Source organism: Salmo salar, chromosome 17, assembly GCF_965601325.2.
Source record: "Salmo salar chromosome 17, fSalSal1, whole genome shotgun sequence".
Classification (NCBI taxonomy): Eukaryota; Metazoa; Chordata; class Actinopteri; order Salmoniformes; family Salmonidae; genus Salmo; species Salmo salar.
This window is the reverse complement of record NC_138307.1, coordinates 56,096,411-56,120,519: the sequence shown is the minus strand read 5'-3', so window position 1 is coordinate 56,120,519 and position 24,109 is coordinate 56,096,411. Positions and strand designations below refer to the sequence as shown.

Below are 24,109 nucleotides of genomic sequence, written 5' to 3'. Positions count from 1 at the left end.
ACAGATGTGTTAAAATGTGGCATGGTACAACAAACTCCAGCTTCCAGTTTTTTTTGGTTTGTTTCTGGTCTCCCTCTCCAAATTGAAACACATTGATATGGTGTTTGCCTATCAAGTAGTGTTTCTACAGGCCTCAGCACTCTCAATACACTTCCATATTGTCCTATAGTACCTTTTAGAACTGCAAGTGTTTTGGTGACAATTTAGTTGCTTTAAAGGTTCTAGCATACTTCTTCAAAGGGAAACACATTGTTAGGGTGTTTGCCTTTCAGATAGTGTGCCCAACACACATAAATAATGAAGATATGACATCCACAAGATGGCTTATTTTCCCAGAGATTTATTGGCCCAGCAAATGCAGAATATACACATGTTGTCCTCTCAGAAGCTTTGCTTGTCATACACAAATCATACACATTACTCAGGCAAGACCAGGTGCCATCCGCTCCAAACGATCATCTAAATCTACATAGAAATAAATAATGAGAAAAAAATGTATTACAAAAAAACTAAATTCAAGTATCAGAAGCAAACAAATGAACAAAAGTAGTACTGCCAATATGATATGCAGAACATATTTGGCTGGCTAGCAAAAAAAAATGTAAAGCCATTTTTCTCAGTTTCACTGTTGGCATAGTTACTGTGTTTTACCTTTGTAAGGCAGAGCAGTACACACCTTACAATTAAGTATGAATCAGCCAAACAGTGAGCAGTACAAACGAGCATCTACAAAATACCTTTCCACTCAGTTCTAGACTTGAACATTCGAAACGCTGTGCATTCCTTCAAGTCTGATATATTTACATGTCTATTTACAGAACGTATTTTCATAACAAAGATATAAGCGCTCACACATGTTAACAGCTGACTTACAAAGAAAAGTGAATCACGTTATACTGCATGTACTCTGAAGGTACCATATGTCTGAATTTCTATGGCCAGCTATATGGGTACAGAAGCAGCATTGGGCTTGCAGGACAAGCACTAGGCACTCTAGGTCCAAATCTCCTTTCGGAGGGAAAGACAGAAAGAGAAAATTGTGTCTATGGACACAGTCATACACACAACTCAACAGGAATGTCAACTTTTCTGTGCAAAATGATCATTCATTTCATAGCACATGAGTACACCGATCGTTCAATTTAACATCCTTTAAATAACAGTATGATACTCAAATCGTAAATCATAACAAAAAAGTGAATAAGTGCTCAACGTCAACAAGTCAGAGTGATTAACACAATTTGGGGAGTCATTATTTCAGAGGCATCCCTATAGGAAAATGTTTACATCGTAAACTAAACGTTTCCATCTGTTTTTAAAAGAGTGAGCTAACCATTCATCACTCAGATCTCAGGAGGGTGTCAAGAAAGGGAGACTTAAATATTTGGCCTGGTTCCAGCTCTCTGAAGGATGCCTTGCCGACTGCCAAGTAGTCACTCAAACCAGATATAATAGCTCCTTAGAATCAGAGCTATTACCCTAATTAAACCACAAATCCAGGGTGAGCTATCACTACAGATTCACTTCTGAGAAACCAGAGGAGAAAGCAGAGTGGTTGAGACATGCTAGTTTGTCCCTATCTTCTGTACAAACCTTGTGAGAACCAACCACGGCTTAGGTGAGTCAGTGTTCCTCAAGACATTCTCTGAACATATTGTACAGTAGCATACAGTATGTTTTACTGGTAAATAAATATGCTATAGGCTACGCAAAGTCATGGCCGGGTCCATTTGGGTCCACTCGGGTCTATCAGCTGTAGTTACATAGACCCAAGACCCGATTACAATCAAACCGGACCCGGCCCAGACCCGATGGAAAACGTAGAATTTTGGACCCGGGCCCGCTCGAGTGTCAGGTATTTTGGGTTTGGGTGGACCCGAGGAGACCTCTAATGTACAGTGTTCTCTCTATCTCTTTCCCAGAGGAAAAGCGTTTGATCTACAAGCACTGGCAGATATCACAGACCAGACACTCACTAACACGTCTGTGTGAGAACAGAGAACAGAAGTGCCCTGCGATCTCCACAAAGAGGAAGATGGGGAAAAACACAACAATATCCATTTTGGTGACATTGTTGAATTTTCATTGCCGGCATCACTTCCTGGGGTCTTGGATCAGGTGACGAGGCGGTGCGATCTCATTGGCAGAGCTGCAGGATCTCATGGCGATTGTTGGACTTTCTCTTCATGTTCTGAGGGAATCAAAAGCATAAAATTGTTAAGAAGACTTGGGGAAACCATTACAATATAACAAACAAACAAACTTAAGAGTCATCTGTGAAACAAAACACATAAAACATAAAGAGAGGGAAAGATCCTGTCCTATAGCCTAAGTGACTCCAGGCTTAACATGAGATGACATAACATGACAGAGGTTGTGGTTTTGCTCATCCATGTCGTTTGAAGCCTCGATGAGCTACTCATTCATATTCCATGGTAAATTTAAGCCATGTGTGGGCTCAAAAACGATTATCCAATCTCCCTATCCCACGTCTAAGTACACCACAACAACTAACTACAGAGCTAAAATAGGTGTGTAAGAGTGTGTGTCTTTACTTGTCTATGGGTGTTACTATACACTGAGTGGACAAAACATTAAGAACACCTGCTCTTTCCATGACATAGACTGACCAGGTAAATCCAGGTGAAAGCTTTCATCACGTATTGATGTCACTTGTTAAATCCACTACAGTCAGTGTAGATGAAGGGGAGGAGACCGGTTAGGGGAGGAGACCGGTTAGGGGCGGCAGGTAGCCTAGTGGTTAGCGCGTTGGACCAGTAATCGAAAGCTTGGTGGATCGAATCCCTGAGCTGACAAGGTAAAAATCTGTCGTTCTGCACTTGAACAAGGCAGTAACCCACTGGTCCTATACTGTCATTGTAAATATTAATTTGTTCTTAATTGACTTGCCTAGTTAAAAAAAAATTAAGAAGGGTTTTTAAGCCTTGAGACAATTGAGACATGGATTGTGTACGTAAGCCATTTAGAGGGTGAATTGGCAAGACAAAAGAAAGTGCCTTTGAATGGTTTATGGTAGTATGTGCCAGGCGCACCGGTTTGTGTCAAGAACTGCAACGCTGCTGGGTTTTTCATGCTCAACAGTTTCCTGTGGATATCAAGAATGGTCCTCCACCCAAAGGACATCCAGTCAACTTGACACAACTGTGGGAAGCATTGGAGTCAACATGGGCCAGCATCCCTGTGGAACGCTTTTGACACCTTGTAAAGTCCATGCGCCGACGAATTGAGGCTGTTCTGAAGGCAAAAGGGGGTGCACCTCAACATTAGGAAGGTGTTCTTAATGTTTTGTACACTCAGTGTATAAGTGCCCCTTCTGATTGTGACTTAAGTTGACTGGATATTTCCACACCCTGGAATAATTATCACTTGTCAACATGTACCTGCAGAGTCTGAGACACAACACTACTACTACTACAGAATAAGCTGGGAGCTAAATCTAGCTGCTTTTTCACTTTACCTTTGAAACACTAAAAGAGAGACCAGTTTCAGACAGTGAAGGATGGTGCAGATGGGCGGAGGTCTTTAAACAGAACAGAAAATACATTGAAAATATAAACGTTCTAAAGACGTAAGCGACAGAACAGTGTGTAGGGGTTGGCGTCGTAACATGCAGATAACAATGCTAGTACAATACTCTGACATCAGCTGGAAGGAATGCGAGGCTGAAATGGTACACAGGGTGTGAGGTCATTTACATTTAAGTCATTTAGCAGACGCTCTTATCCAGAGCGACTTACAAAGGTCATCGTGAGCGGGAAGGGGGGAGGAGGGAGGGAGGCACTTGGCACATGTATTCCTCAGGGAGTAACGGGATGGTTTTCAAAACCACGTTTGTAGCGTGTCCGTGAGAAACTAGCCTGGGAAAACTACTGGCATCTTACACAGTACTTTCAATGGAATACTGACCGAGGATTATTTATTTCATGCTATGGGGGAGAGGATTGGAAAGAAAGAAAGAAAGAAAGAAAGAAAGAAAGAAAGAAAGAAAGAAAGAAAGAAAGAAAGAAAGAAAGAAAGAAAGAAAGAAAGAAAGAAAGAAAGAAAGAAAGAAAGAAAGAAAGAAAGAAAGAAAGAAAGAAAGAAAGAAAGAAGAAGATAGAGAGACAGGTACTTACAGGCAGACTTTGCCCAGCCAGTGCTGCACGGTGAAGAGGAGAAGGAAGAAAGGATGAAAAGAAAGAAAAGAAAGTGAAGAGACAACAGCATAGAATAGAAAATTGCTTAGAGCAGAAGAGAAAGGGATAAGAGATGTCCTTCAGTAGGTTTGAGGAGTCAAAGATGTGTGTATGTGTAAGAGAGAGAGAGAGAGACACTCACCTGTCCGGCCAAGGTGAGGTGGGAAGGAGTACAGAGGGACATGGGCGAGGGGGGCAGCTCCTGGAGGGGTTCGTCCAGGCCGTCGATGCGGGGTTTCTTGATGTTGGGCTCGGGGCTGGTCAGGGGGGTCACACTGTTCCTCCTGATCAGAGTCCCAGGATACTTCTTCATCTCCTCTGGTCTCTCTCTGTGGGTGTTCACCGCTTCCACGTTGAGCGAGATGGACTCTACCTTGCAGCCTGCACACAGAGTAAAAACACACACACACCACAGTCAGAACAGATATTTAGACCTCACCTTATTTATCCTGCCCCGGACAAGCTAGAGAACATAGAATTGACCCTAATGCCCGATTCACACTATAGAGCCAATCTGATCCGTACTGTCCTGTCTCTGATATTTTCTGGTCATATTGTCTTGGCTCGGTAATGTGAAAGGTTCTCACCGTAGGCAACGGGGGTGAGCTTCAGCACCGTGTGGAGGGGACACTTCAGGTAGGGCATCTCTTCTGCACTCTTATCCAGGAAGTAAGCCAGCAGACAGCGCATCACAGCCTGGTGACAGATAACCAGAACGTTCCCCTGTCTCTCCAGCTCCATGATCACTGGCTCCACCCGCTGGACCAGGTCCTGATAGGACTGGAGGGAGAGAGGGAGGGAGGGGACAGAGAGAAAGAAGAGAGAAGGGTTAACTTTACATTTTCACAGACATCGATTCAAAGCATTTTAAACACTAGAACTATGTCCATGTGTAACTGTACAGTAGTTGGCAGTAGCAGGTTGATTCTAGCAGTATATTGTACTATGCTAACCTCTCCTGTGGGGTAGCGGTAGTAGTACTTGTCCTGGTCTCTCAGGGCAAACTCCTCAGGGTACTTCTCCTTCACCTCATCGTACGTCATATCCTCACACACACCCTGTGCACACAGCACACACCTCACATTAGAGCTGTTTAAATGAAGCACCACACACACAGTCCAGTGAGTAGTCTATTCTAGTGTGTGTGACTCACAGCGTCTATCTCATTGAGGGCCTTCCACTGTTCGTAGGGCACTCCCAGGCTCTCAGCAGTCTGGATGCTGCAACACATCTGATTGGTCCACACCTTCAGATCCGTCAAATTCTGCTCGTTAACGAACATCGACAACGCCCCAGAAAACTACACAGAGAGAAAGGGGGAGAGAGTAAGAGACCAGTGTGTGTGTGTGTGTGTGTGTGTGTGTGTGTGTGTGTGTGTGTGTGTGTGTGTGTGTACACGTGTATATGAGTGTGTTTCTACTCTCGTACCTTTCTCCCCCTTGGCGACAGCCCTGAGTCTCCCCCCAGGCGCCCCTGCAGGTTGTGCATGCTCTCTCCATGGCGACACAGGTAGATGGCTCTGGGCTGGACGTGGATGTTCATCAGGTAGTAGACGATCTTACTCTGGACGTGGTCCTGGATCCGGTTCACCAGGAACCTTCTGCCTACATCTATCACCTTGATGAAGGACAGGCTCCTACGGAGAGGGTCAGGACAGGTTTAGTCTAGGGCCTGAATTCACGAAACATCTCAGAGTTCCATATAATGTTATTTATTATTATCTAAAAGGCCAAACAGATTCTAAATCAGGTTTAAGCCACTCTCAGATCACACAGTAAACAGTAGCTAGGGTCAACAGGTATGAACAGTGAATAAGCTATATGAGGTTTAGGGGCTACCTGTCGTACTGGTCTGGGTCCAGGGGTTCGTAGTGAACCCTGTAACACTCTATCCTCTTATGGAAATCTTCCATGGCGTCTGTCTTGTTGCAGTCCTGGTAGTCTGGGCAGGACACCTTCACTTCCTGTCATGGGAGGAAGTAAAAGGTCAGGTGACAGCGTAAAACACTCACTAAGAATTACATTATAGTTCAGTAGCTAACATCAGGCTGCAACATTAGAGGAACCTTGCAGGAACATGAGCCAACCAATGACATGTTTCTTCAGATGTTCTGTTCAGATTTCTGACTCACCATGATATTTGTGGCGATGACGCTGGGATCATCACACACCGACTCGATGAAGAAGATCTGCACACGCACACATTTAGAGTCATTTTATCATCTTTACATTGAAAGACATGATGAGTCATTCGATCATGTATCTGTTTGAGATCGCATCAAGCCTCTCGTAACCATAGAAACACCACTGACCTTGAAGCCGTACTCACTGCCGAAGTCCAGGATCATGTCTCGTCTGTCACGAGTAGTGTTGGTGGCATCGAAGACTGCAACCTGGCCTCCCTCCTCTGTCAGGTAAGACTTAACGTCCATCAGAGCTGCTAAGGCACATTGTCTACGCAAGAAAATAAATAATCTCTGTTAGCCTTGTTTCAAGTGCACTCTGATAATCAATGACATCACATGATGCTCAGAATTTGTCATGGTAAAATACAGAGTAGGATGGGGAGTAGGGGTGGACTCACTGTCTGATTTTCACGGCATTCTCATTGTCAGCCTTGAAGAAGTCATACGAGCTGTAGTTCTTGACTGCTTCTCTGCGATACTCTCCCACGTTGAAGACTGGAGGCAAAGAACAGACTAACAATGGTAAATAGAATGTTCTGGAGGGCGAAAGTAAGCCCAAGCCCAGTTTGTGGTAAATCTGCAAACTAAAACAGAGGAAAAGGAACTAGATGAAATGGCAGGAAATTCCGATTCAAGAACAATAATCCAACCTCCACCATTGTTACCCCAACTTTCCTCTTAGTGAGTAAATACAACAAATAAACATTTCTAAAATGGAGGTCATTTTATGGCAGTGAGCGGCACATTACTATGACTAATAATAAACGTTACTAATCTGTTAGCTACACCTGTTGATGTGTCTCGTCATGTGCTGAGTGTGTGTGCTGAGTGTGTGTGCTGTGTACCTTTGGTGGGCATGCCGATCCAATTGAGGTATCGGGTGAGTTTCCTGGACATATAGGTCTTCCCCCTGGCTGGCAGACCCACCATCACAATCACTGTGGGGGGGTTGGCCAGGTGGGGGGCCCCTGTCACTAGAGACAGAGAGACAGAGAGAGACAGAAATATTAAAATATTGTTCAATAGCCATACACACAATCAACCTGATTAATGGTGTACTCTTAATTTACACACAATAATGACGCTGCATATTATCCACACAAACCATTTGCCAATACCTGTCTACAGTGAAAACACTACTGCATCTTCATTCAGTGACGAATGCCTCTCATTCACACACTCCTACCAGCTCTAATTCACTTTCCAGGACACAGTGCCTCCTCGCAAAAACAGCTATAAAGCTTTTAGGCCATCACTCCCTCCCTCTATCATTCTCCATCTCTCTATCCACCCCTCCCTCTATCTCCTTCCCTCACCTATTCACAGCATCCCACTTCATCTATCTCCCTCCCTCCCTCCGTGTCAGAGAGCTGTACATCCTCTTATAGACTTGGGGAGACTGAGGCTCTGTCTGTGTTACTGGTCCTGGCAGCACAGTGATTGTCATGGCAAGTCAGTCTTTAAGGCATGAAAGGGTTTATGGAGACAATGCAGGGAAGTGAGACCGTTAGACTGGGGAAGAGGTGCCTGTGTTATTTGTTTCTTAGATTTTTCACTGCACTGTTGACAGGTAGCTTGCAAGTAAGCATTTGATTGCACCATTTTGTATCCTGTGTACATGGCGAATACACTTAGATTTTAGATGGCATTCAGACATTAGCTAAATATTTTGTTATTGTGGTTTAATACAATGCCTATTACAGTGTGTATGTTTGTTTACAGGCTAGGACTTTCTGGGTATTAGTTTTCATTGCCTGAATCTCCATGTGATACGGACATCACCAGCTATTGGTGCTTTCAAGACAACTATGAACTTGGAGGGAAAACTAGGTCAAATCATAATGTCAGTGATTTTCAGGTCGGAAAGTTGGAATTCTAGAAAGATGCCCGAGTTTCCGATTTGTATTCCGAGTTGGATGACCGTTCAAAACAATTTTCCAAGTCTGAGCTCCTTTTTTTTCCTGAAGTCAGAGATTTCCGAGTTGCAAGTTCACCGTTGTTATGAACGCGGCATAAACTCATTTACCTCTGTATGACACACAGCAGGACAAACACACTGACGTCAGTGAATTAAGCAGTGGCTATTCAGGCAGTTGATATTGATCAGTCGGCTCTTTACAAACTCTCGTCACCAGTTACCACAGCCACAAAGTCCTAAACCCCGCCTATTTCTGCAATTTCTCAGCCATTATCCAGCTCGCACCATGCGGACACGCACGGTAGTTCGTCCAATCGGAGCCTGATGCGTCTGCATGTGAAATCCCCCCCGTCTCTCCCACCCACACAACGGTTACTGGCTGTCACGAGCAGAGCGGGGAGCCCCCAGGACCACAGCAATGAAGTCATACAGGTCGCCTATTTCTACAATTTCTCTTCTTAAAATGTGATTTTGAACATAACCCTTACGCTAACCACACTGCTAACCGTATGCTTAACCTTAACCTTAAATTAAGACCAAAACGTATTATTATTACAAAAAACTTTTTTTTTTTTACTTTGTGGCTGTGGTAACTAGTGGAAATTATGGACCGGATGAGGGCTATTGAGTGGTTGCTATGGTGAGCACTATCAACCATTACCCTCTATAGCTACTTGTGAATCCTGACCTGGCTGCGTGCCAATGGCCAGTTTGGATAGGCTAGGCTAATAGGGCATATGCTATCTAGGAACTTTTAGCATAATTATAGTAATTACAAACAGTGTACTTTTTTAGTCGGTTGGTTCATTTGAAAACTAAGCTGCTTTGAAATTATTCTGTTGAATGGTTTCAAAAAGTAGGCTACCTAGGCCCATAACAGCCCATTGAAAATAAAGCTATGCGAGTAATGCATCAAAACATGCAATCACATTTTTTTTTCTTCAAGACATTTTGTGCACCCTCGAACTTAAAGTTCAATAGACTACATTTTGTAACAACGTTCTCTGATTTCTGGTGACCTGTCTGGGGTTTCCCTAACCTGGACTGCTAATGTAGCCTAATATTTCAACCAGCTGTTACATTGTATATATTATTATAGGCTCAATTAGATTATTATTTGTCTGATTATTGTGAATAAATCAATAGCATAATTATCAAAGATAATGCTAAGTAATACCTTTATCCTATGGACTTTTTCTAAATGAAACCTGAATGAATCAGATGGACGCTGATGCCAGCCGCGGGTTAGGCTACTACTTACATCGCCGGGGGACTGCCGGTTTGTCATCCTTTGAAGGAATCCAGATCTTTTGTATCCTGTTCTGAGTAAGCATTCCTAGAGGGTAGTGAAATAAAACACGAAAGAAACCTAGGTTTCCCACTAATATCAGTCCCCCCAAAATACCACCGTTACGCGCTTTCAGATCAGCACAGATCAAATAAAAACAGTAGAATACAATTCAAAATGTTTTGGATCAGCTGTCGTTTTCTCTACCAGACAAGTATGAAATAGAATATATTGGCGAGCTAAGCAGTCGTTAAGAGCTCCTGTGTTCTATTCTAATACCGTTCAGCCTGTGCGGGTGCATTAATCTACCCGGCTGTGTCCCAGTTCTTTTATTTAAACGGTCCGAGCAGGAAACAACGTGACATCGATGACTCCACCGGGGCGCGCGCTCTCAGGGAGGGTGACGCTGCGCTACCTTGTGGCTGATGACCGTAAATCCACTATTATGGCAAATGGGAGTATCCCGGCGGTGCACGTGCAGAATTGCACCTCAGTAAACCAACAGACAGAGGTACAAATATGACTCACTTCAGAATATATATATATTTTTTTTACTGCATTTGCACTTTGTCTCCAAATATTATGTAGTGTCATGCCAATGTCCTATTCGGACACTTTCTGGTGCAGATTAATATTTATTTTATGCAAATCATTAAAACAATTTGGCAACAACTATATCACCCTAAATTTTCTAGTGAAATGTTTTTCATTCGGGCAACACAGGATATGGTGCAGGAAAATACAAAGTAGAGAAGTGCTGGGTTTCAAAATAATGGGCTGCACACTCAATAGGCTCTTTAATCTCTCTTGGACAGTTTGCATTAAACAGGAAGTGACAAACTTTCGCAACAATTTTACTTCTGGGTAACAGAGATAGGCTATGTGCCTGCCTTAGTGGCACGTAGACTTGCCCTGAGCATGGCTATAGCCTGCAGTCACAAAGGACCATTTGAGTTTATATCATTAACATACTTAAGATACCAGTGAAAGGATTTGTCCAGTGAATAGAGAGAGAATAATGGTATTGTGCCATTTGGATCTGATTATTTCTAAATTCTTCTGGCTCCAAGTGCAAGGTGCATATTTCAGAGTGGGGGAGATACAAAAAGAGTGCATCTATTTGTATGTGGGCCCATCAACCTCTCCACACACACACACACACACACACAACTCTTCATAGCCTAATCTACTTCTTCACCCATCTGTTTCTCTCCTGAATCAGGCCAGGTCAGAGCCTGACCCAGACCCCAATCACCCACACTAGGGAATCTAGGGAATACCTCCCCCTGACAAGACTGTGACCCAGTCTGGGTGCCAGGGGAGAGACCCCCCCCACCACCACAATCTCAATTTTGCTTTACCCAAACATATTTGTATTTCTATCACAGGAGGTTGGTGGCACCTTAATTGGGGAGAACAGGTTCGTGGTAATGGCTGGAGCAGAATGATATCAAATACATGGTTTCCATGTGTTTGATGCTATTCCATTCGGTTCCAGCCATTACCATGAGCAGCCTCCACTGGTTTCTATGTATCTAACCTTTATTTCTTGAGGTTAGTCATAAAATCTGAGTAGAGTGTCCATGTCAATTTAATTCCCCTTCTATGAATTAGCTCATTTCTGTGTACTACTCGATCGGACTAAATTTGTTCTGCTTTAATCCTCCACAGAGATTAGTCATTATGACAGTCCTAACTCCCCTATGAACCCTGTCTGTTTTACATAAGATCTGAATGAGGCTACTGGGGGAGGGGGGGGGGGCTGTGTTTCTTTCATAACTGCCCCAGTACCCCCTCACCATGCCAGGCTATGTAAAGATGGAAAGCTGACGGTCTGGTCCTCTGAGAGCCTTTTACGTCAGACAGATTAGAAAGAAACTGGGCTTCCTAGACTACGCTCTGCCCTAGAAGAGTGAGAGATTAAAACCAAAGATTTTAAACAAAAGGAACATTTATTTTCAGGTTTTGCTTGTTCATATCAGGACACAGAGACCAAGACAGTAGTTCATTAGCTCACATACAGGATTTTTCTGCTGGCAAAACAAACTACAGGTAAATACAGACACATTTTGCTGCTGTTGAGAGTAAAATGGTTTAGCTACTTAGAAACAGAAAGAGCTACTGGTGATTACCAATGTGTGTGTGTGTGTGTGTGTGTGTGTGTGTGTGTGTGTGTGTGTGTGTGTGTGTGTGTGTGTGTGTCAGAGCATTTCTTCTGCTCCTGTGGGTATGAATGAGGCGGGTCTTAACGGTTCAGGTGGGATGGACTGCGTATGTGTCTCACATCTGCTCTCCCAGGTCCAACACTCTGAACTTATCCTGGTTATAGAAACAGGCTTTTACCACCCGACCACCAAAAAACCTCCCGTTCAGATCCACCACAGCTAGAGAGAAGACAGGAAACAAACATTATTACTGTGCAAACATTATTTATCAACATTACGGACTTGACTTTGTCAGCCTTAGGCCAGACAGGTTTGCAATATCACTGCTGATGTATCATTGAGTGAAGGCTAGTGAGGAATTGGGTCGTTTTGTTCGTTTGGACCGTGAACAAACACTGTCATCCTAACACGGTCTATGGGATGGTGCTCCTGTTTGATAGTCTACAGCGTTTTCATCATCATCATCATCATCCGTAATTCATTCTTATCAAAGCTCTAAAAACCAAAACGTTGTGGCTATCAGAGGCTTGGGTATTTCTTGGTATTCAAACAATGGAAAACCCAGCCGTGACATCACCCAAGTTCCCTTCTCCTTCCCAAGAACGTCACAGATAAACAAACAGTCCTGGAGGCAGTTCAAAAACACATCCAGTCTACAGTAGTGAGATGGACACTGTGTGAGAGTTCCTTATCAACGTTAGGCACATGACCTCATGGGTGTGTGTGTGTGTGTGTGTGTGTGTGTGTTTGAGCAGTGATGACAAGTATCTATTCATCCTAACACCAATGCCAGGACATTCCCAGTAAAAACTGGCACTTGTGTGGACAAAGATGGATACATGTGCAGAGCTGTGGTGTATTGGTAAGATTCCCTGGCATAAGTCACATGTGTCTCCTCACCGGATGCCGGGGTTCAAGCCCAGCGCCCACCTTTCCCACGGTTTCTCTACCACTTGCCTGTCTCCCCCTTTGAATTCCTTACGGTCTAAAGTCAAAACACCTGGAAAAAATTGTAACAATGTGTGTGTGACCCTGCCTCTCAGAATGACCTTCTTGACCCTAATCAGTCAGGTTTCAAGACTGGGCATTCAACTGAGACTCCTCTTCTCTGTGTCACAGAGGCTCTCCGCACTGCTAAAGCTAACTCTCTCTCCTCTGCTCTCATCCTTCTAGACCTATCTGCTGCCTTTGATACCGTGAACCATCAGATCCTCCTCTCCACCCTCTCCGAGCTGGGCATCTCCGGCGCGGCCCACGCTTGGATTGCGTCCTACCTGACAGGTCGCTCCTACCAGGTGGCGTGGCGAGAATCTGTCTCCGCACCACGTGCTCTCACCACTGGTGTCCCCCTGTTCTAGGCCCACTCCTATTCTCGCTATACACCAAGTCACTTGGCTCTGTCATATCCTCACATGGTCTCTCATATCATTGCTATGCAGATGACACACAATTAATCTTCTCCTTTCCCCCTTCTGACAACCAGGTGGCGAATCGCATCTCTGCATGTCTGGCAGACATATCAGTGTGGATGACGGATCACCACCTCAAGCTGAACCTCGGCAAGACGGAGCTGCTCTTCCTCCCGGGGAAGGACTGCCCGTTCCATGATCTCGCCATCACGGTTGACAACTCCCTTGTGTCCTCCTCCCAGAGTGCTAAGAGCCTCGGCGTGACCCTGGACAACACCCTGTCGTTCTCCACTAACATCAAGGCGGTGACCCGATCCTGTAGGTTCATGCTCTACAACATTCGCAGAGTACGACCCTGCCTCACACAGGAAGCGGCGCAGGTCCTAATCCAGGCACTTGTCATCTCCCGTCTGGATTACTGCAACTCGTTGTTGGCGGGGCTCCCTGCCTGTGCCATTAAACCCCTACAACTCATCCAGAACGCCGCAGCCCGTCTGGTGTTCAACCTTCCCAAGTTCTCTCACGTCACCCCGCTCCTCCGCTCTCTCCACTGGCTTCCAGTCGAAGCTCGCATCCGCTACAAGACCATGGTGCTTGCCTACGGAGCTGTGAGGGGAACGGCACCTCCGTACCTTCAGGCTCTGATCAGGCCCTACACTCAAACAAGGGCACTCCGTTCATCCACCTCTGGCCTGCTCGCCTCCCTACCTCTGAGGAAGCACGGTTCCCGCTCAGCCCAGTCCAAACTGTTCGCTGCTCTGGCACCCCAATGGTGGAACAAGCTCCCTCACGACGCCAGGACAGCGGAGTCAATCACCACCTTCCGGAGACACCTGAAACCCCACCTCTTTAAGGAATACCTAGGATAGGATAAAGTAATCCTTCCAACCCCCCCCCCCTTAAAAGATTTAGATGCACTATTGTAAAGTGGTTGTTCCACAGGATATTATAAGGTGAATGCACCAATTTGTAAGTCGCTCTGGATAAGAGCGTCTGCTAAATGACTTAAATGTAAATGTGTGTCCAGTATTAGTAGCATTCACTATTCTCTATAGAAATGAACTGGGTGAGTGTGTCCGGCCCAGTCTAGTGTGTATATATTATGCAGGCTGTGTTTCTGTTCCCTTAGAGGATGTGATGTAACGGCGTGCGTGGAGGGACAGGGGGTTGCTGGGACAGCTGTGATGTAACACCTGGGGGGGACAGTTTCACCTGCTTTCTGATCTGGGACAACCCATTTAAAACTGGCCCCTGCATTAGCCTTATTACAGACATAACAGTTAGAGACACACACACACACGTAACAGACACAGACACACGTAACAGTTATACAGACAAACAAGCACACACGTCTTACAGAAACCTCAAGGACACACACAAAGTAACCATATAAACACATAGAACACATTAGGTTGTACTGACCTTTGATGGCTGACTCGACTCTCTCAAACTCCAGAAATATCCTCACTGCTTCATCATCTGTCACCTGGGCAATCTGAGGAGAACATATAGTTTAATACACATACTAAACAGAGTGGTTTGAGCCCTGAATGCTGATTGGCTGACAGCCGTGGTATACCACAGGTATGAGAAAACAGATTTTTACTGTTCTAATTACGTTGGTAACCAGTTTATAACAGCAATAAGGCACCTCAGGGCTTTGTGGTATATGGCCAATATACCACGGCTAAGGGCTGTGTCTAAGCTCTAAGCGTTGCATCGTGCATAAGAACATCCCATATTCGTGGTATATTGGCCATATACCACACCTCTTCGGGCCTTACTGATTAATTAGTCAACACAATATGACTAAGCACTTAACCATACACACACAGACAGACTTATTCCTCTCACCTCAAAGATGACACACTTGATGACCTTGCCATATTTCTCACACTCTTCTTTGGTCTCCCCTTCCAAATCTTCATCTACCTCTCCTCTGCCCACCATGTTCTAAAACACACACACACACTTACTTTATTGGACCTATGCACATAAACAAACAAGAATTTACAATAAATACTCACGCACAGACAAAGACACACATAACACACACCCGTAGCAGCACGACTTTGGTGGGGCATTTGAGGATCTCTGTGAGGGGGTTGGCCTCTGACTTCTTGGAGGGGTCCGCTGATGGGAGAAAGAGAGCAGAACATGTCAACAATAGGTAAAACCACTGAATATATTGGTAAATGTAAACGGGAGGAGAGTCTGACTGTAGATTGGATCAGGATGTGGACCATAATGTGGACCACAACTGATGTTTTAACAAAGCTAGTTAATCAATCAGATGAGGGTTACAGGCACTAACCTAAAAACTCAATTAACACATATTTTTCATAATTTGAGGTTATCAACCATCATAATGTAGGCCCAAAATAAATGTGGTTACTAGTTCCATAATGAAACTTGACCCACATTGAGATGAGCAAACTGTATAACAAAAAAAATGGAGAATTTGCCTGTCAAAATGAGAAGGTTTGAGATGCGAATAGATGGAGAGAGCACAGACATGGGACAACAAGACACATGGGGCGAAACCAGACGTGATGCGTCAAGGTAGGGAGGAAGTGATGTGACAGTGCCAAACCTATTGAAGCCGAGCCCCAGCCTAAAGGCTCAGCTGCTGAGCCAGTAGCTGCTGCCGTCTGGCTACTGGATCCTGGTGCTTTAGAGAGGGACACAAACACACAAAACTAAAAACAAAAGAACACTAATACACACACAACTAAGATCACAAATGTTGAAGATTAAAATCATCAATGAATGAAAAATACCAATTAAAAACTGAATCTTGACTGAGGATGACCAAACACAGCTACAAATAATGTTACAATAGACAGTCTTGGAACTAGAAACCAAGACCATTTATTCTGGGCCTATGTAGTACATGATAAAAAATAAAAACATCTGGACAGGCTAATGTAACTAGAGGAGACAATGAAAACAAGCTTGTATCCATCTTATCTAGTAGAGAGAGATCATGAGTATTGGTGTTAAGAGAAAAGGGGGGGTGTAAAAAGGAGAGCGGGAGGGAGTAGACCGTGTGCATATATAATAAGAAAGAGATAGGTGAAATCTGAGAGAAAGACAGGAGAGCTGAGAGAGACAGGAATGAGTGAGAGAGCTGAGAGAAAGACAGGAGAGCTGAGAGAGACAGGAATGAGTGAGAGCTGAGAGAAAGACAGGAGAGCTGAGAGAGACAGGAATGAGTGAGAGATCTGAGAGAAAGACAGGAGAGCTGAGAGAGACAGGAATGAGTGAGAGAGCTGAGAGAAAGACAGGAGAGCTGAGAGAGACAGGAATGAGTGAGAGCTGAGAGAAAGACAGGAGAGCTGAGAGAGACAGGAATGAGTGAGAGAGCTGAGAGAAAGACAGGAGAGCTGAGAGAGACAGGAATGAGTGAGAGAGCTGAGAGAAAGACAGGAGAGCTGAGAGAGACAGGAATGAGTGAGAGAGCTGAGAGAAAGACAGGAGAGCTGAGAGAGACAGGAATGAGTGAGAGAGCTGAGAGAAAGACAGGAGAGCTGAGAGAAACAGGAATGAGTGAGAGAGCTGAGAGAAAGACAGGAGAGCTGAGAGAGACAGGAATGAGTGAGAGAGCTGAGAGAAAGACAGGAGAGCTGAGAGAGACAGGAATGAGTGAGAGCTGAGAGAAAGACAGGAGAGCTGAGAGAGACAGGAATGAGTGAGAGAGCTGAGAGAAAGACAGGAGAGCTGAGAGAGACAGGAATGAGTGAGAGCTGAGAGAAAGACAGGAGAGCTGAGAGAGACAGGAATGAGTGAGAGAAAGACAGGAGAGCTGAGAGAAACAGGAATGAGTGAGAGAGCTGAGAGAAAGACAGGAGAGCTGAGAGAAACAGGAATGAGTGAGAGAGCTGAGAGAAAGACAGGAGAGCTGAGAGAAACAGGAATGAGTGAGAGAGCTGAGAGAAAGACAGGAGAGCTGAGAGAAACAGGAATGAGTGAGAGAGCTGAGAGAAAGACAGGAGAGCTGAGAGAAACAGGAATGAGTGAGAGAGCTGAGAGAAAGACAGGAGAGCTGAGAGAAACAGGAATGAGTGAGAGAGCTGAGAGAAAGACAGGAGAGCTGAGAGAAACAGGAATGAGTGAGAGAGCTGAGAGAAAGACAGGAGAGCTGAGAGAAACAGGAATGAGTGAGAGAGCTGAGAGAAAGACAGGAGAGCGAGACAGGGCAGTGAGACGGCAGAAAGTGAGATATGAAGCAGAGCGTTACTCTTCTCAGTGGCGTCTCCTATGATGATCTTGCCACCCCTCTTGCTGGTCTTCTCTACAGACAGGGCCGTGCTGAGACCCTGCTCGTGTTTGCCCAGGCCCTGACCCTCCCGGAAGCCATACTTCTGCATGATCTTATGGGCCACGGTCCCTCTGGGGAGACAGGGACACAACATCAGACAACACCACTGGACAGAACACTAAGCTGCTGTACTATACAGGTTGATGCCATTAGAGGGCCAGTGTTCAGGTGTGTTGTGTTTTGAGTTGGGCACATGAGACTACGTACAACTAACAGGACATTCTATCCCAGTGGGGGGGTATCAGACTCACCCCATGTTGGCCAGGAATGAGTTGGTGGGACCGCCAGGTGGCGAGCGGGGGCGGTCGGAGTCCTCGTACATGGGGGGAGGGATGGCTGCTTTAGAACCACGGGAGGGTCGCATGTCATCCTCATAGGAGTATGACGAGCCTGGAGGAGCGAGACAGTCAGTTAACACACTCACCTCATCCTGATGAATGTCATCCTAATGTTGAATAACACCTCTATCTACTGGACAAACTCCCCCACATCCCAAACAGACAGACACAAATCCCTCTGTGAGCCATAACTCACTGTCTCTACTATCCACGAGTGAGGAGGGTGGGGCGATGGCTGCTCCACCCATACCTAAAAGAGAGACATGGGTAAGAATCAAGGGATATAGTCTAACCACCACATACAGTCAGACACATTATCCTGAAGTAATCACAACATCATCCTAACATTAAGAACAAGTCCATCTGCCTAAATAATGGCTCATCTGCTTTGAAGGCTCAGTGAAACTAGAGGTAGTCTAACTCACTCCTTTTCCTCTTCTCCTTCTCATAGTCCTCCTCCTCCTCATCAGACTCTCCCTCTGCCGTGGGGAAGCGGGAGAATCCACTCGGAGCGCTGCTGCCCTCGTGTCGGTCCTTCCTCTTCCTGGACAGGAAGCACACAAGGTCAGAATGAAGGACAGAACATAGACTGAAATGTGGTCATCGTCAGGTCCATATTCCTACAGTGTGTAAACTTCTATAAACAATACGTCATCCTCAGTTTCCTTACAGTTTCCTGAAGGATATAACATTGTAACTTATGTCAACAATAACAGAATCCTGTTGAATGTTCTAGAAGTGTAGCTTTGGTGCTGTTCGGTAAGAGGTGGTCGTACTTCTCTCTGTCCTCTATCTCCTTCAGTCGTTCCTGCTCTCTCTGCCTCTGCCTCTCCTCACGGTGTCTCTTCACCACCTTCTCGTAGTCGTTGGGGAACATGGGGTCATACTCATCAGCCAGGGGTATTAGAGCGTCCCCCGAGGAGAACCCGCTGGGTGCTGTGTCCTGACACACACATCACATAAGTCACAGATAATTAACGCACATTTCACATAGGACACCCTGACAAATACTTGTGGCACAGAAACACACACAGCCCTCACCTTGAGTCCTGCTGCAATGTGTGGGGGTGTGTCTATTATCTGTCTGTCATCAGCGGAACCTCCTCTCTTTAAGTCAATGACTGGTGCCAAGACAGTACCCTGCTTCATCCGCTGACTCTGAGGGGAACACACACACACATATCATCCATATCTCTGGATGAGGGGAAAAGGTTCATAGATATGGCTAGGGATGCTTTGGTAAACATAGCTTTGAGTCATGCCTGAATCCAGCTTTCATCAACCTGCAGTGCCATTGGAACCCACCTTAGCCTGAGTCAGAGCTGCCTTCTTTACTTTCAGCTGTGATTGCAGTAGCTTAAAATTCTTGGACCAGCCCTCGGTCTTGGTGTCACTGGTCGCACTCCCGACGCCCATGTCGTCGTAAAGCGACATTGTTCTCAGAGTTTAAGTAACTTTTTCGGAGCAGGTTAGGAGAACTTACGCAATAAGTTAGAAGAATTTACTTAGTATGTTAGGAGAATTAACGTAGCAAGTTCGGACACTGAGCTTAAGGTTAGGAAAAGGGTTAGGGTTAGCGAATAGGCTCTCCTAACCTGCTACGAAAATAACTTTGTATGGAAGTGGCGTGAAAAGAGTGTGTCCCTTAAAGATACTCCTGGCAGTGGCAGGGTAAATAGACCTGTAAATAAAAGCAGCGTCAAGACAAAATAGGTAACTGACATAACTGGTATAATTTGTGGAACGTTCAAACGGGAACCTGTTCCAAAAACTTCGTAAATAACATTGCCAACAAACAACGCATACAAAGTTCCATAGCGGCCGAATAAGATACCGGGTAGAGAGAGGGTTATTTTATTAAGCTTTCACTCACTACGTTTATTTCTGAAAAATGTCTCTGGTAGCCCATGGACAAACATTAAGAATAAGCTGCGTGGTGAGTTGATGCCTATTCGGCAGCTAGTTAGCTAGGTGAATTGATCATGCTACTTTGTATGCGTTGTTTGTTGGCAACCTTGTATTTTACGAAGTTTTTGGGACAGATTCCTTTTGGAACGTTCCACAAATTATACCCACCCCTGACATAGCTAGCAAGCTAGAACTGTCGTTTGGATTGCAACTCCGCGACCACACATCACACTGAGCAGACCATTACGAAAGACAGTCCAGTAGGTTTATAAAAATAAACTCATTACATTGCATTTGTGAGGACGTAACCAGCTAGCTAACGCGTTACTTTTAGCCAACTAACGTTAGACAACAACTGTATCGGTCTTTTGTCGCGGAGGCACACTAACAATATTTCCCACAGATACAAACCCCTTTCCAAATAAGACTCAAATACTCACCTTATAAAATATAACTAGTAGACAAATAAATCGTTGTAATGCGCGAATACGTGCCTTTTCATTAGCACACATTAACACACACAGCTTGCTACACGGACTTTCAAATTGATACAATAAACGTCATCAAAAATGGTCAACTTCTTCTTTAAAATGATATTGGCGGATCGCAACCAACTGCAAGGTGCATACACTGCCACCTACTATACTGGAGTGTAGTAGTACTATACGACTATTCATCTATTTCTCTGTTCTAGCCCTGTGTTTCTGCCTACTGTTCTGGAGTGTGAATTAATTACACGTTGTGACACAAAATGGTAAAGGATAGGGAAAAGGCAAGAAAAATTGCCCTACCGACTATCCCTACAGTCATTAAAACCTCACCACTATTCCACTACTTGGCCCTATCTGATCCGACATCATGCAGGCCCGGCAGCCTGGGAGGACGGGACACTATTGTTCAACACACCTTGCACATTAATGAGCACAGGATTTCTGAACAGGCCTCGAAACCATGCCAGGACCATCAGAAGCTCCCGTCCTGACAGTAGGTCCACTTACTACAGGTATATCCACGTAAGCTCCATCAGTCCGCACTGTAGTTCTACCTATCTGTTTTAAGGCCTCTGCATATCATAACTGATCCTATATCTCTGAGCCTCTCTCTGTACCTGGCATCCACCAAATGCTGCACTGTGTTCTCCCCCACAATTACAGCACTTAACCTTCACATTGCTTCCACATTCACCGAGGGTGGCAGGTAGTCTAGTGGTTAGTGTTGGGCCAGTAACTGAAAGTTTGCTAGATCGAATCCCTGAGCTGACAAGGTAAACATCTGTCATTCTGCCCCTGAACAAGGCAGTTAACCCACTGTTACTAGGCTGTCATTGTAAATAGGAATTTGTTATTAACTGACTTGCCTGGTTAAATAAAAGTTAAATAGTTAAATAAATCAAAAACACGTTCCCTCCACACTTGGCTCATTTTTCTTTCCTTCACACTAAGCAGCTACATGACCCATGGGACAGATCCTCTTACATTGAATCTGTACTTTTCCTGGCAAGACTTTCTCAAACCTCAGCATCACTGATAAGCGTTCACTTCTTTGACCCTCTTTTCTGCTGATCAACCTTTTGGCCTCAATCACTCGGCCTCCCTTCACATTTTCTTTAATATCATCTGTGGACATAGATATTGGGACCCCTGTGATGACTCCCCTCAATCTAAGCACCAGGGACATGGCTTTTAATCTTCTTCCCATTAAATGTTTCCATTTTGAGAATCTTCTCTTGGTGAGCCTGGCTACCACACAATATTAATAACCTACCATTCCAATTAACCAAACTAATTTCACTTCACTTACCTCTTTCTCCACGCCATTAGTTAGTCGGATACCTAGAGTGTAAGTGAGGCCCTGTGGTCTCATCAAACACTATCTTGCCTCCACCTAGCGTTCGGATGACCACAACTGGAAAACAAAAATCCAAAATCCAAAACAAACTAAAATCAAACGACCACTAGATGGAACTAGATGACAACTTTTATACAAGCGTTGACCGTGTGCGGACCTCAAACGATATCAAATAGTCACATAGAACAATGAACCAGATATTTATCCGGATGTATAATTGTGAAGCATCCGGTTAGCGTTTCCGCTCACTACCAAATATGGTGATGCCAAGAAGGCCAGTGGCCGACAGTAGGAGAAGATGGAGCGAGATGGATTACGACATTATGCACATTTTATCACCGATTAAATATTTGATTTCAATATAGTGTTCTGTTCCCAAAACTATAATCTGTTACTAACAGAGTAGATTAAGTTTAGTAGATTTGACCCTTTGCCAAAGTCTAATAATGCCGTTGTTTAGGAGTGCAAGTGTAACCGATGTGAAATGGCTAGTTAGTTAGCGGTGGTGCGCGCTAATAGCGTTTCAATCAGTGACGTCACTCGCTCTGAGACTTGAAGTAGGGTTTCCCCTTGCGTTGCAAGGGCCGCGGCTTTTGTGGCGCGATGGGTAACGATGCTTCGTGGGGTGTCAGTTGTTGATGTGTGCAAGGGAAAAATGTCTCTGGTAGCCCATGGACAAACATTAAGAATAAGCTGCGTGGTGAGTTGATGCCTATTCGGCAGCTAGTTAGCTAGGTGAATTGATCATGCTACTTTGTATGCGTTGTTTGTTGGCAACCTTGTATTTTACGAAGTTTTTGGGACAGATTCCTTTTGGAACGTTCCACAAATTATACCTGGTTCGAGCCCGGGTTGGGGCGAAGAGAGGGACGGAACTTACACTGTTACACAAGGGCGAATTTGAGTTATTGCACAGGCGCACTTCACAGAGTAGGCGTTCCCTAACGGATATACGCAAATAGGACCTCGCTAGCTCGTGCTTGGCTCTGCCCACTATGATTAATTTGTTCACATCGGAAACGGCAGGCTGTGGTCTATCGTTGGTTAGTTATAAAAATCTATGACAGTCTTACAATTGGAATCCAACCAACACGTCTAGCAATCCAAAGGTTGTGTGTTCAAATCCCATCATGCACAACTATCATACTGCTTTTAATAATGAAGATGTACATTTACTATGTTACTTCTACCCCTGAGTCCAGGTTGCAGCAGTAGACCTGAATGATTGAGAATGAAAGTGAAAGTGCCAAAGTGGCAGCTACACATTTGGATGAAAGGTTTGCGACGTTATCACATACCACTTCAAAAGTTAGGAGATGCATATTATTTTCCTGTGGCTCAGTTCCTCAAAGAGACTTTACAGAGACTCCTTTATTTAAACATTGGAATAGCAGGCTCCAGTGTCATGCGGCTGCGTCTCCTTTCCCTCCTTTTTATCATCAAAGTGTGTCGACTCAATATTGTAAGGCGAGGTCAGTACATTTTGTCTGTCACAATCATGTATAGTAAGGGATAAACGTCGTCCCTTTGCATAGCTCATTTTTCCAAGGTATTTTACAGAACGGCGTTGTTTATCCCGCTTATAGCACAGTTGCCAAATAAAACATTTACCTGTGGAATATTTTCTTCCGTTGATTTTTTTTTAATATAAGCGAATTCATACTTTCTTATATTTTGGTTGCTAGTTCGATATTTATCCTCCCATGTTTGTAGTTTGACCAGCTGTTTTCAGAAACTGATATTTTTTAATTCGGTTGTAATATAAGCAAGTTTGCTAGCAGCAAACTATTTATCTAGCTAAATCAGCGACCCAGTCGTTCATTCTTTATGTTCGGTTGCCATGCCCAGTGGCAACGTTCGTATCCCTTGCTTACTGCTAGCTAGCCAACTAGCTACGGCTACAAAGTCACGCCCCGGCTCTGCAGTCAAAATCACAGCAACTTGTAGTATTTTGTGTTTACGCTGTTTATCCCACTTATACCACAGTTACCAAATAAAACAATACTATAAGCACACATTTACCGTTAGAAATAACATTTAACCAAATGCTAGTCTAAAAGAAATGGGAGATAATGTCTAGATGCTTTTTACAGTGTAGATCTAGTGTAAATACTGAACAAAAATAGCGGCCTCATATCATCCCACAGATGAAGAAGCTGGATGTAGAAGGGCTAGCATGATTACACGTGTCCAGCAGTTGTGAGGCTGTTTGGACATACTGCCAAATTCTCTAAAACGAGGTTGGAGGTGGCTAATGGTAGAGAAACTAATATTCAATTATCTGGCAACAGCTCTGGTGGACATTCCAGCAGTCAGCATGCCAATTGCACGCTCCCTCAAAAAATTGTCGACATTGTGTTGTATGACAAAACTGCACATTTTAGAGTGGCCTTTTATTGTCCCAAGCACAAGGTGCACCTGTGAAATGATCATGCTGTATTATCAGCTTTTTGATATGCCACACCTGTAAAGTGGATGGATTATCTTGGCAAAGGAGAAATGATCACTAACAGGGATGTAAACAAATTTGTTT

General features: G+C 44.5%; 3 protein-coding genes across 6 annotated transcripts in view; 1 reads left to right on the top strand and 2 right to left on the bottom strand.

Annotated features, from left to right (window-relative positions):
• Window positions 1–324: 324 nt before the first annotated feature.
• On the bottom strand, window positions 325–9,912 carry LOC106576192 (6-phosphofructo-2-kinase/fructose-2,6-bisphosphatase 3). The gene is made up of 12 exons (XM_014153182.3): window positions 9,561–9,912; window positions 7,227–7,355; window positions 6,780–6,876; window positions 6,508–6,649; window positions 6,328–6,384; window positions 6,035–6,159; window positions 5,625–5,832; window positions 5,350–5,496; window positions 5,150–5,254; window positions 4,784–4,976; window positions 4,339–4,577; window positions 325–2,191 (listed from the first exon to the last, which is right to left on the bottom strand). Exons 1-12 carry the CDS (start codon window positions 9,631–9,633, stop codon window positions 2,138–2,140), a joined length of 1,569 nt encoding a protein of 522 aa, XP_014008657.1. The 5' UTR covers window positions 9,634–9,912; the 3' UTR covers window positions 325–2,137.
• Window positions 9,913–11,520: 1,608 nt separating this feature from the next.
• LOC106576190 (splicing factor 45) lies at window positions 11,521–21,552 on the bottom strand. Of its 4 annotated transcripts, XR_006760138.2 has the most exons (14): window positions 20,169–20,323; window positions 19,126–19,501; window positions 18,862–18,978; window positions 18,597–18,763; window positions 18,246–18,364; window positions 18,017–18,070; window positions 17,734–17,872; window positions 17,402–17,553; window positions 15,755–15,832; window positions 15,218–15,294; window positions 15,016–15,114; window positions 14,584–14,656; window positions 11,790–11,971; window positions 11,521–11,751 (listed from the first exon to the last, which is right to left on the bottom strand). XR_006760138.2 is itself a non-coding variant. In XM_014153174.3 (13 exons), the coding sequence occupies exons 2-13, from the start codon at window positions 19,252–19,254 to the stop codon at window positions 11,868–11,870; spliced, it is 1,308 nt and encodes a 435-aa protein (XP_014008649.1). In that variant the 5' UTR covers window positions 19,255–19,501; window positions 21,529–21,552; the 3' UTR covers window positions 11,521–11,867. The 4 variants fall into 4 exon arrangements, 3 of the variants coding, with proteins under 3 accessions (XP_014008649.1, XP_014008648.1, XP_014008650.1); XM_014153174.3 differs by lacking the exon at window positions 20,169–20,323 and adding an exon at window positions 21,529–21,552 and having other exon boundaries at window positions 11,521–11,971; XM_014153173.3 differs by having other exon boundaries at window positions 11,521–11,971.
• Window positions 21,553–22,614: 1,062 nt separating this feature from the next.
• Window positions 22,615–24,109, top strand: part of LOC106576191 (uncharacterized) — a 29,489-nt gene continuing 27,994 nt past the window's right edge. The window contains exon 1 of the mRNA XM_045699833.2: window positions 22,615–23,048. Coding sequence (XP_045555789.2) covers window positions 22,808–23,048 — 241 coding nt within the window. The 5' untranslated portion in view covers window positions 22,615–22,807. The remainder of the gene's footprint in view (window positions 23,049–24,109) is intronic.

Coding starts and splice junctions, on each gene's coding strand:
- LOC106576192 (XM_014153182.3), bottom strand. CDS start 9,633: ATGCTTACTCAGAACAGGATACAAAAGATCTGGATTCCTTCAAAGGAT. Junction 6,877..7,226: donor GATCGGCATGCCCACCAAAG/GTACACAGCACA, acceptor CTTTGCCTCCAG/TCTTCAACGTGGGAGAGTAT. Junction 4,977..5,149: donor ACCGCTACCCCACAGGAGAG/GTTAGCATAGTA, acceptor CTCTCCCTCCAG/TCCTATCAGGACCTGGTCCA.
- LOC106576190 (XM_014153174.3), bottom strand. CDS start 19,254: ATGTCGCTTTACGACGACATGGGCGTCGGGAGTGCGACCAGTGACACC. Junction 15,295..15,754: donor CTGGGGCTCGGCTTCAATAG/GTTTGGCACTGT, acceptor TTCTCCCATCAG/CGGACCCCTCCAAGAAGTCA. Junction 11,972..14,583: donor AGTCGAGTCAGCCATCAAAG/GTCAGTACAACC, acceptor TCTTCTCTCTAG/CTGTGGTGGATCTGAACGGG.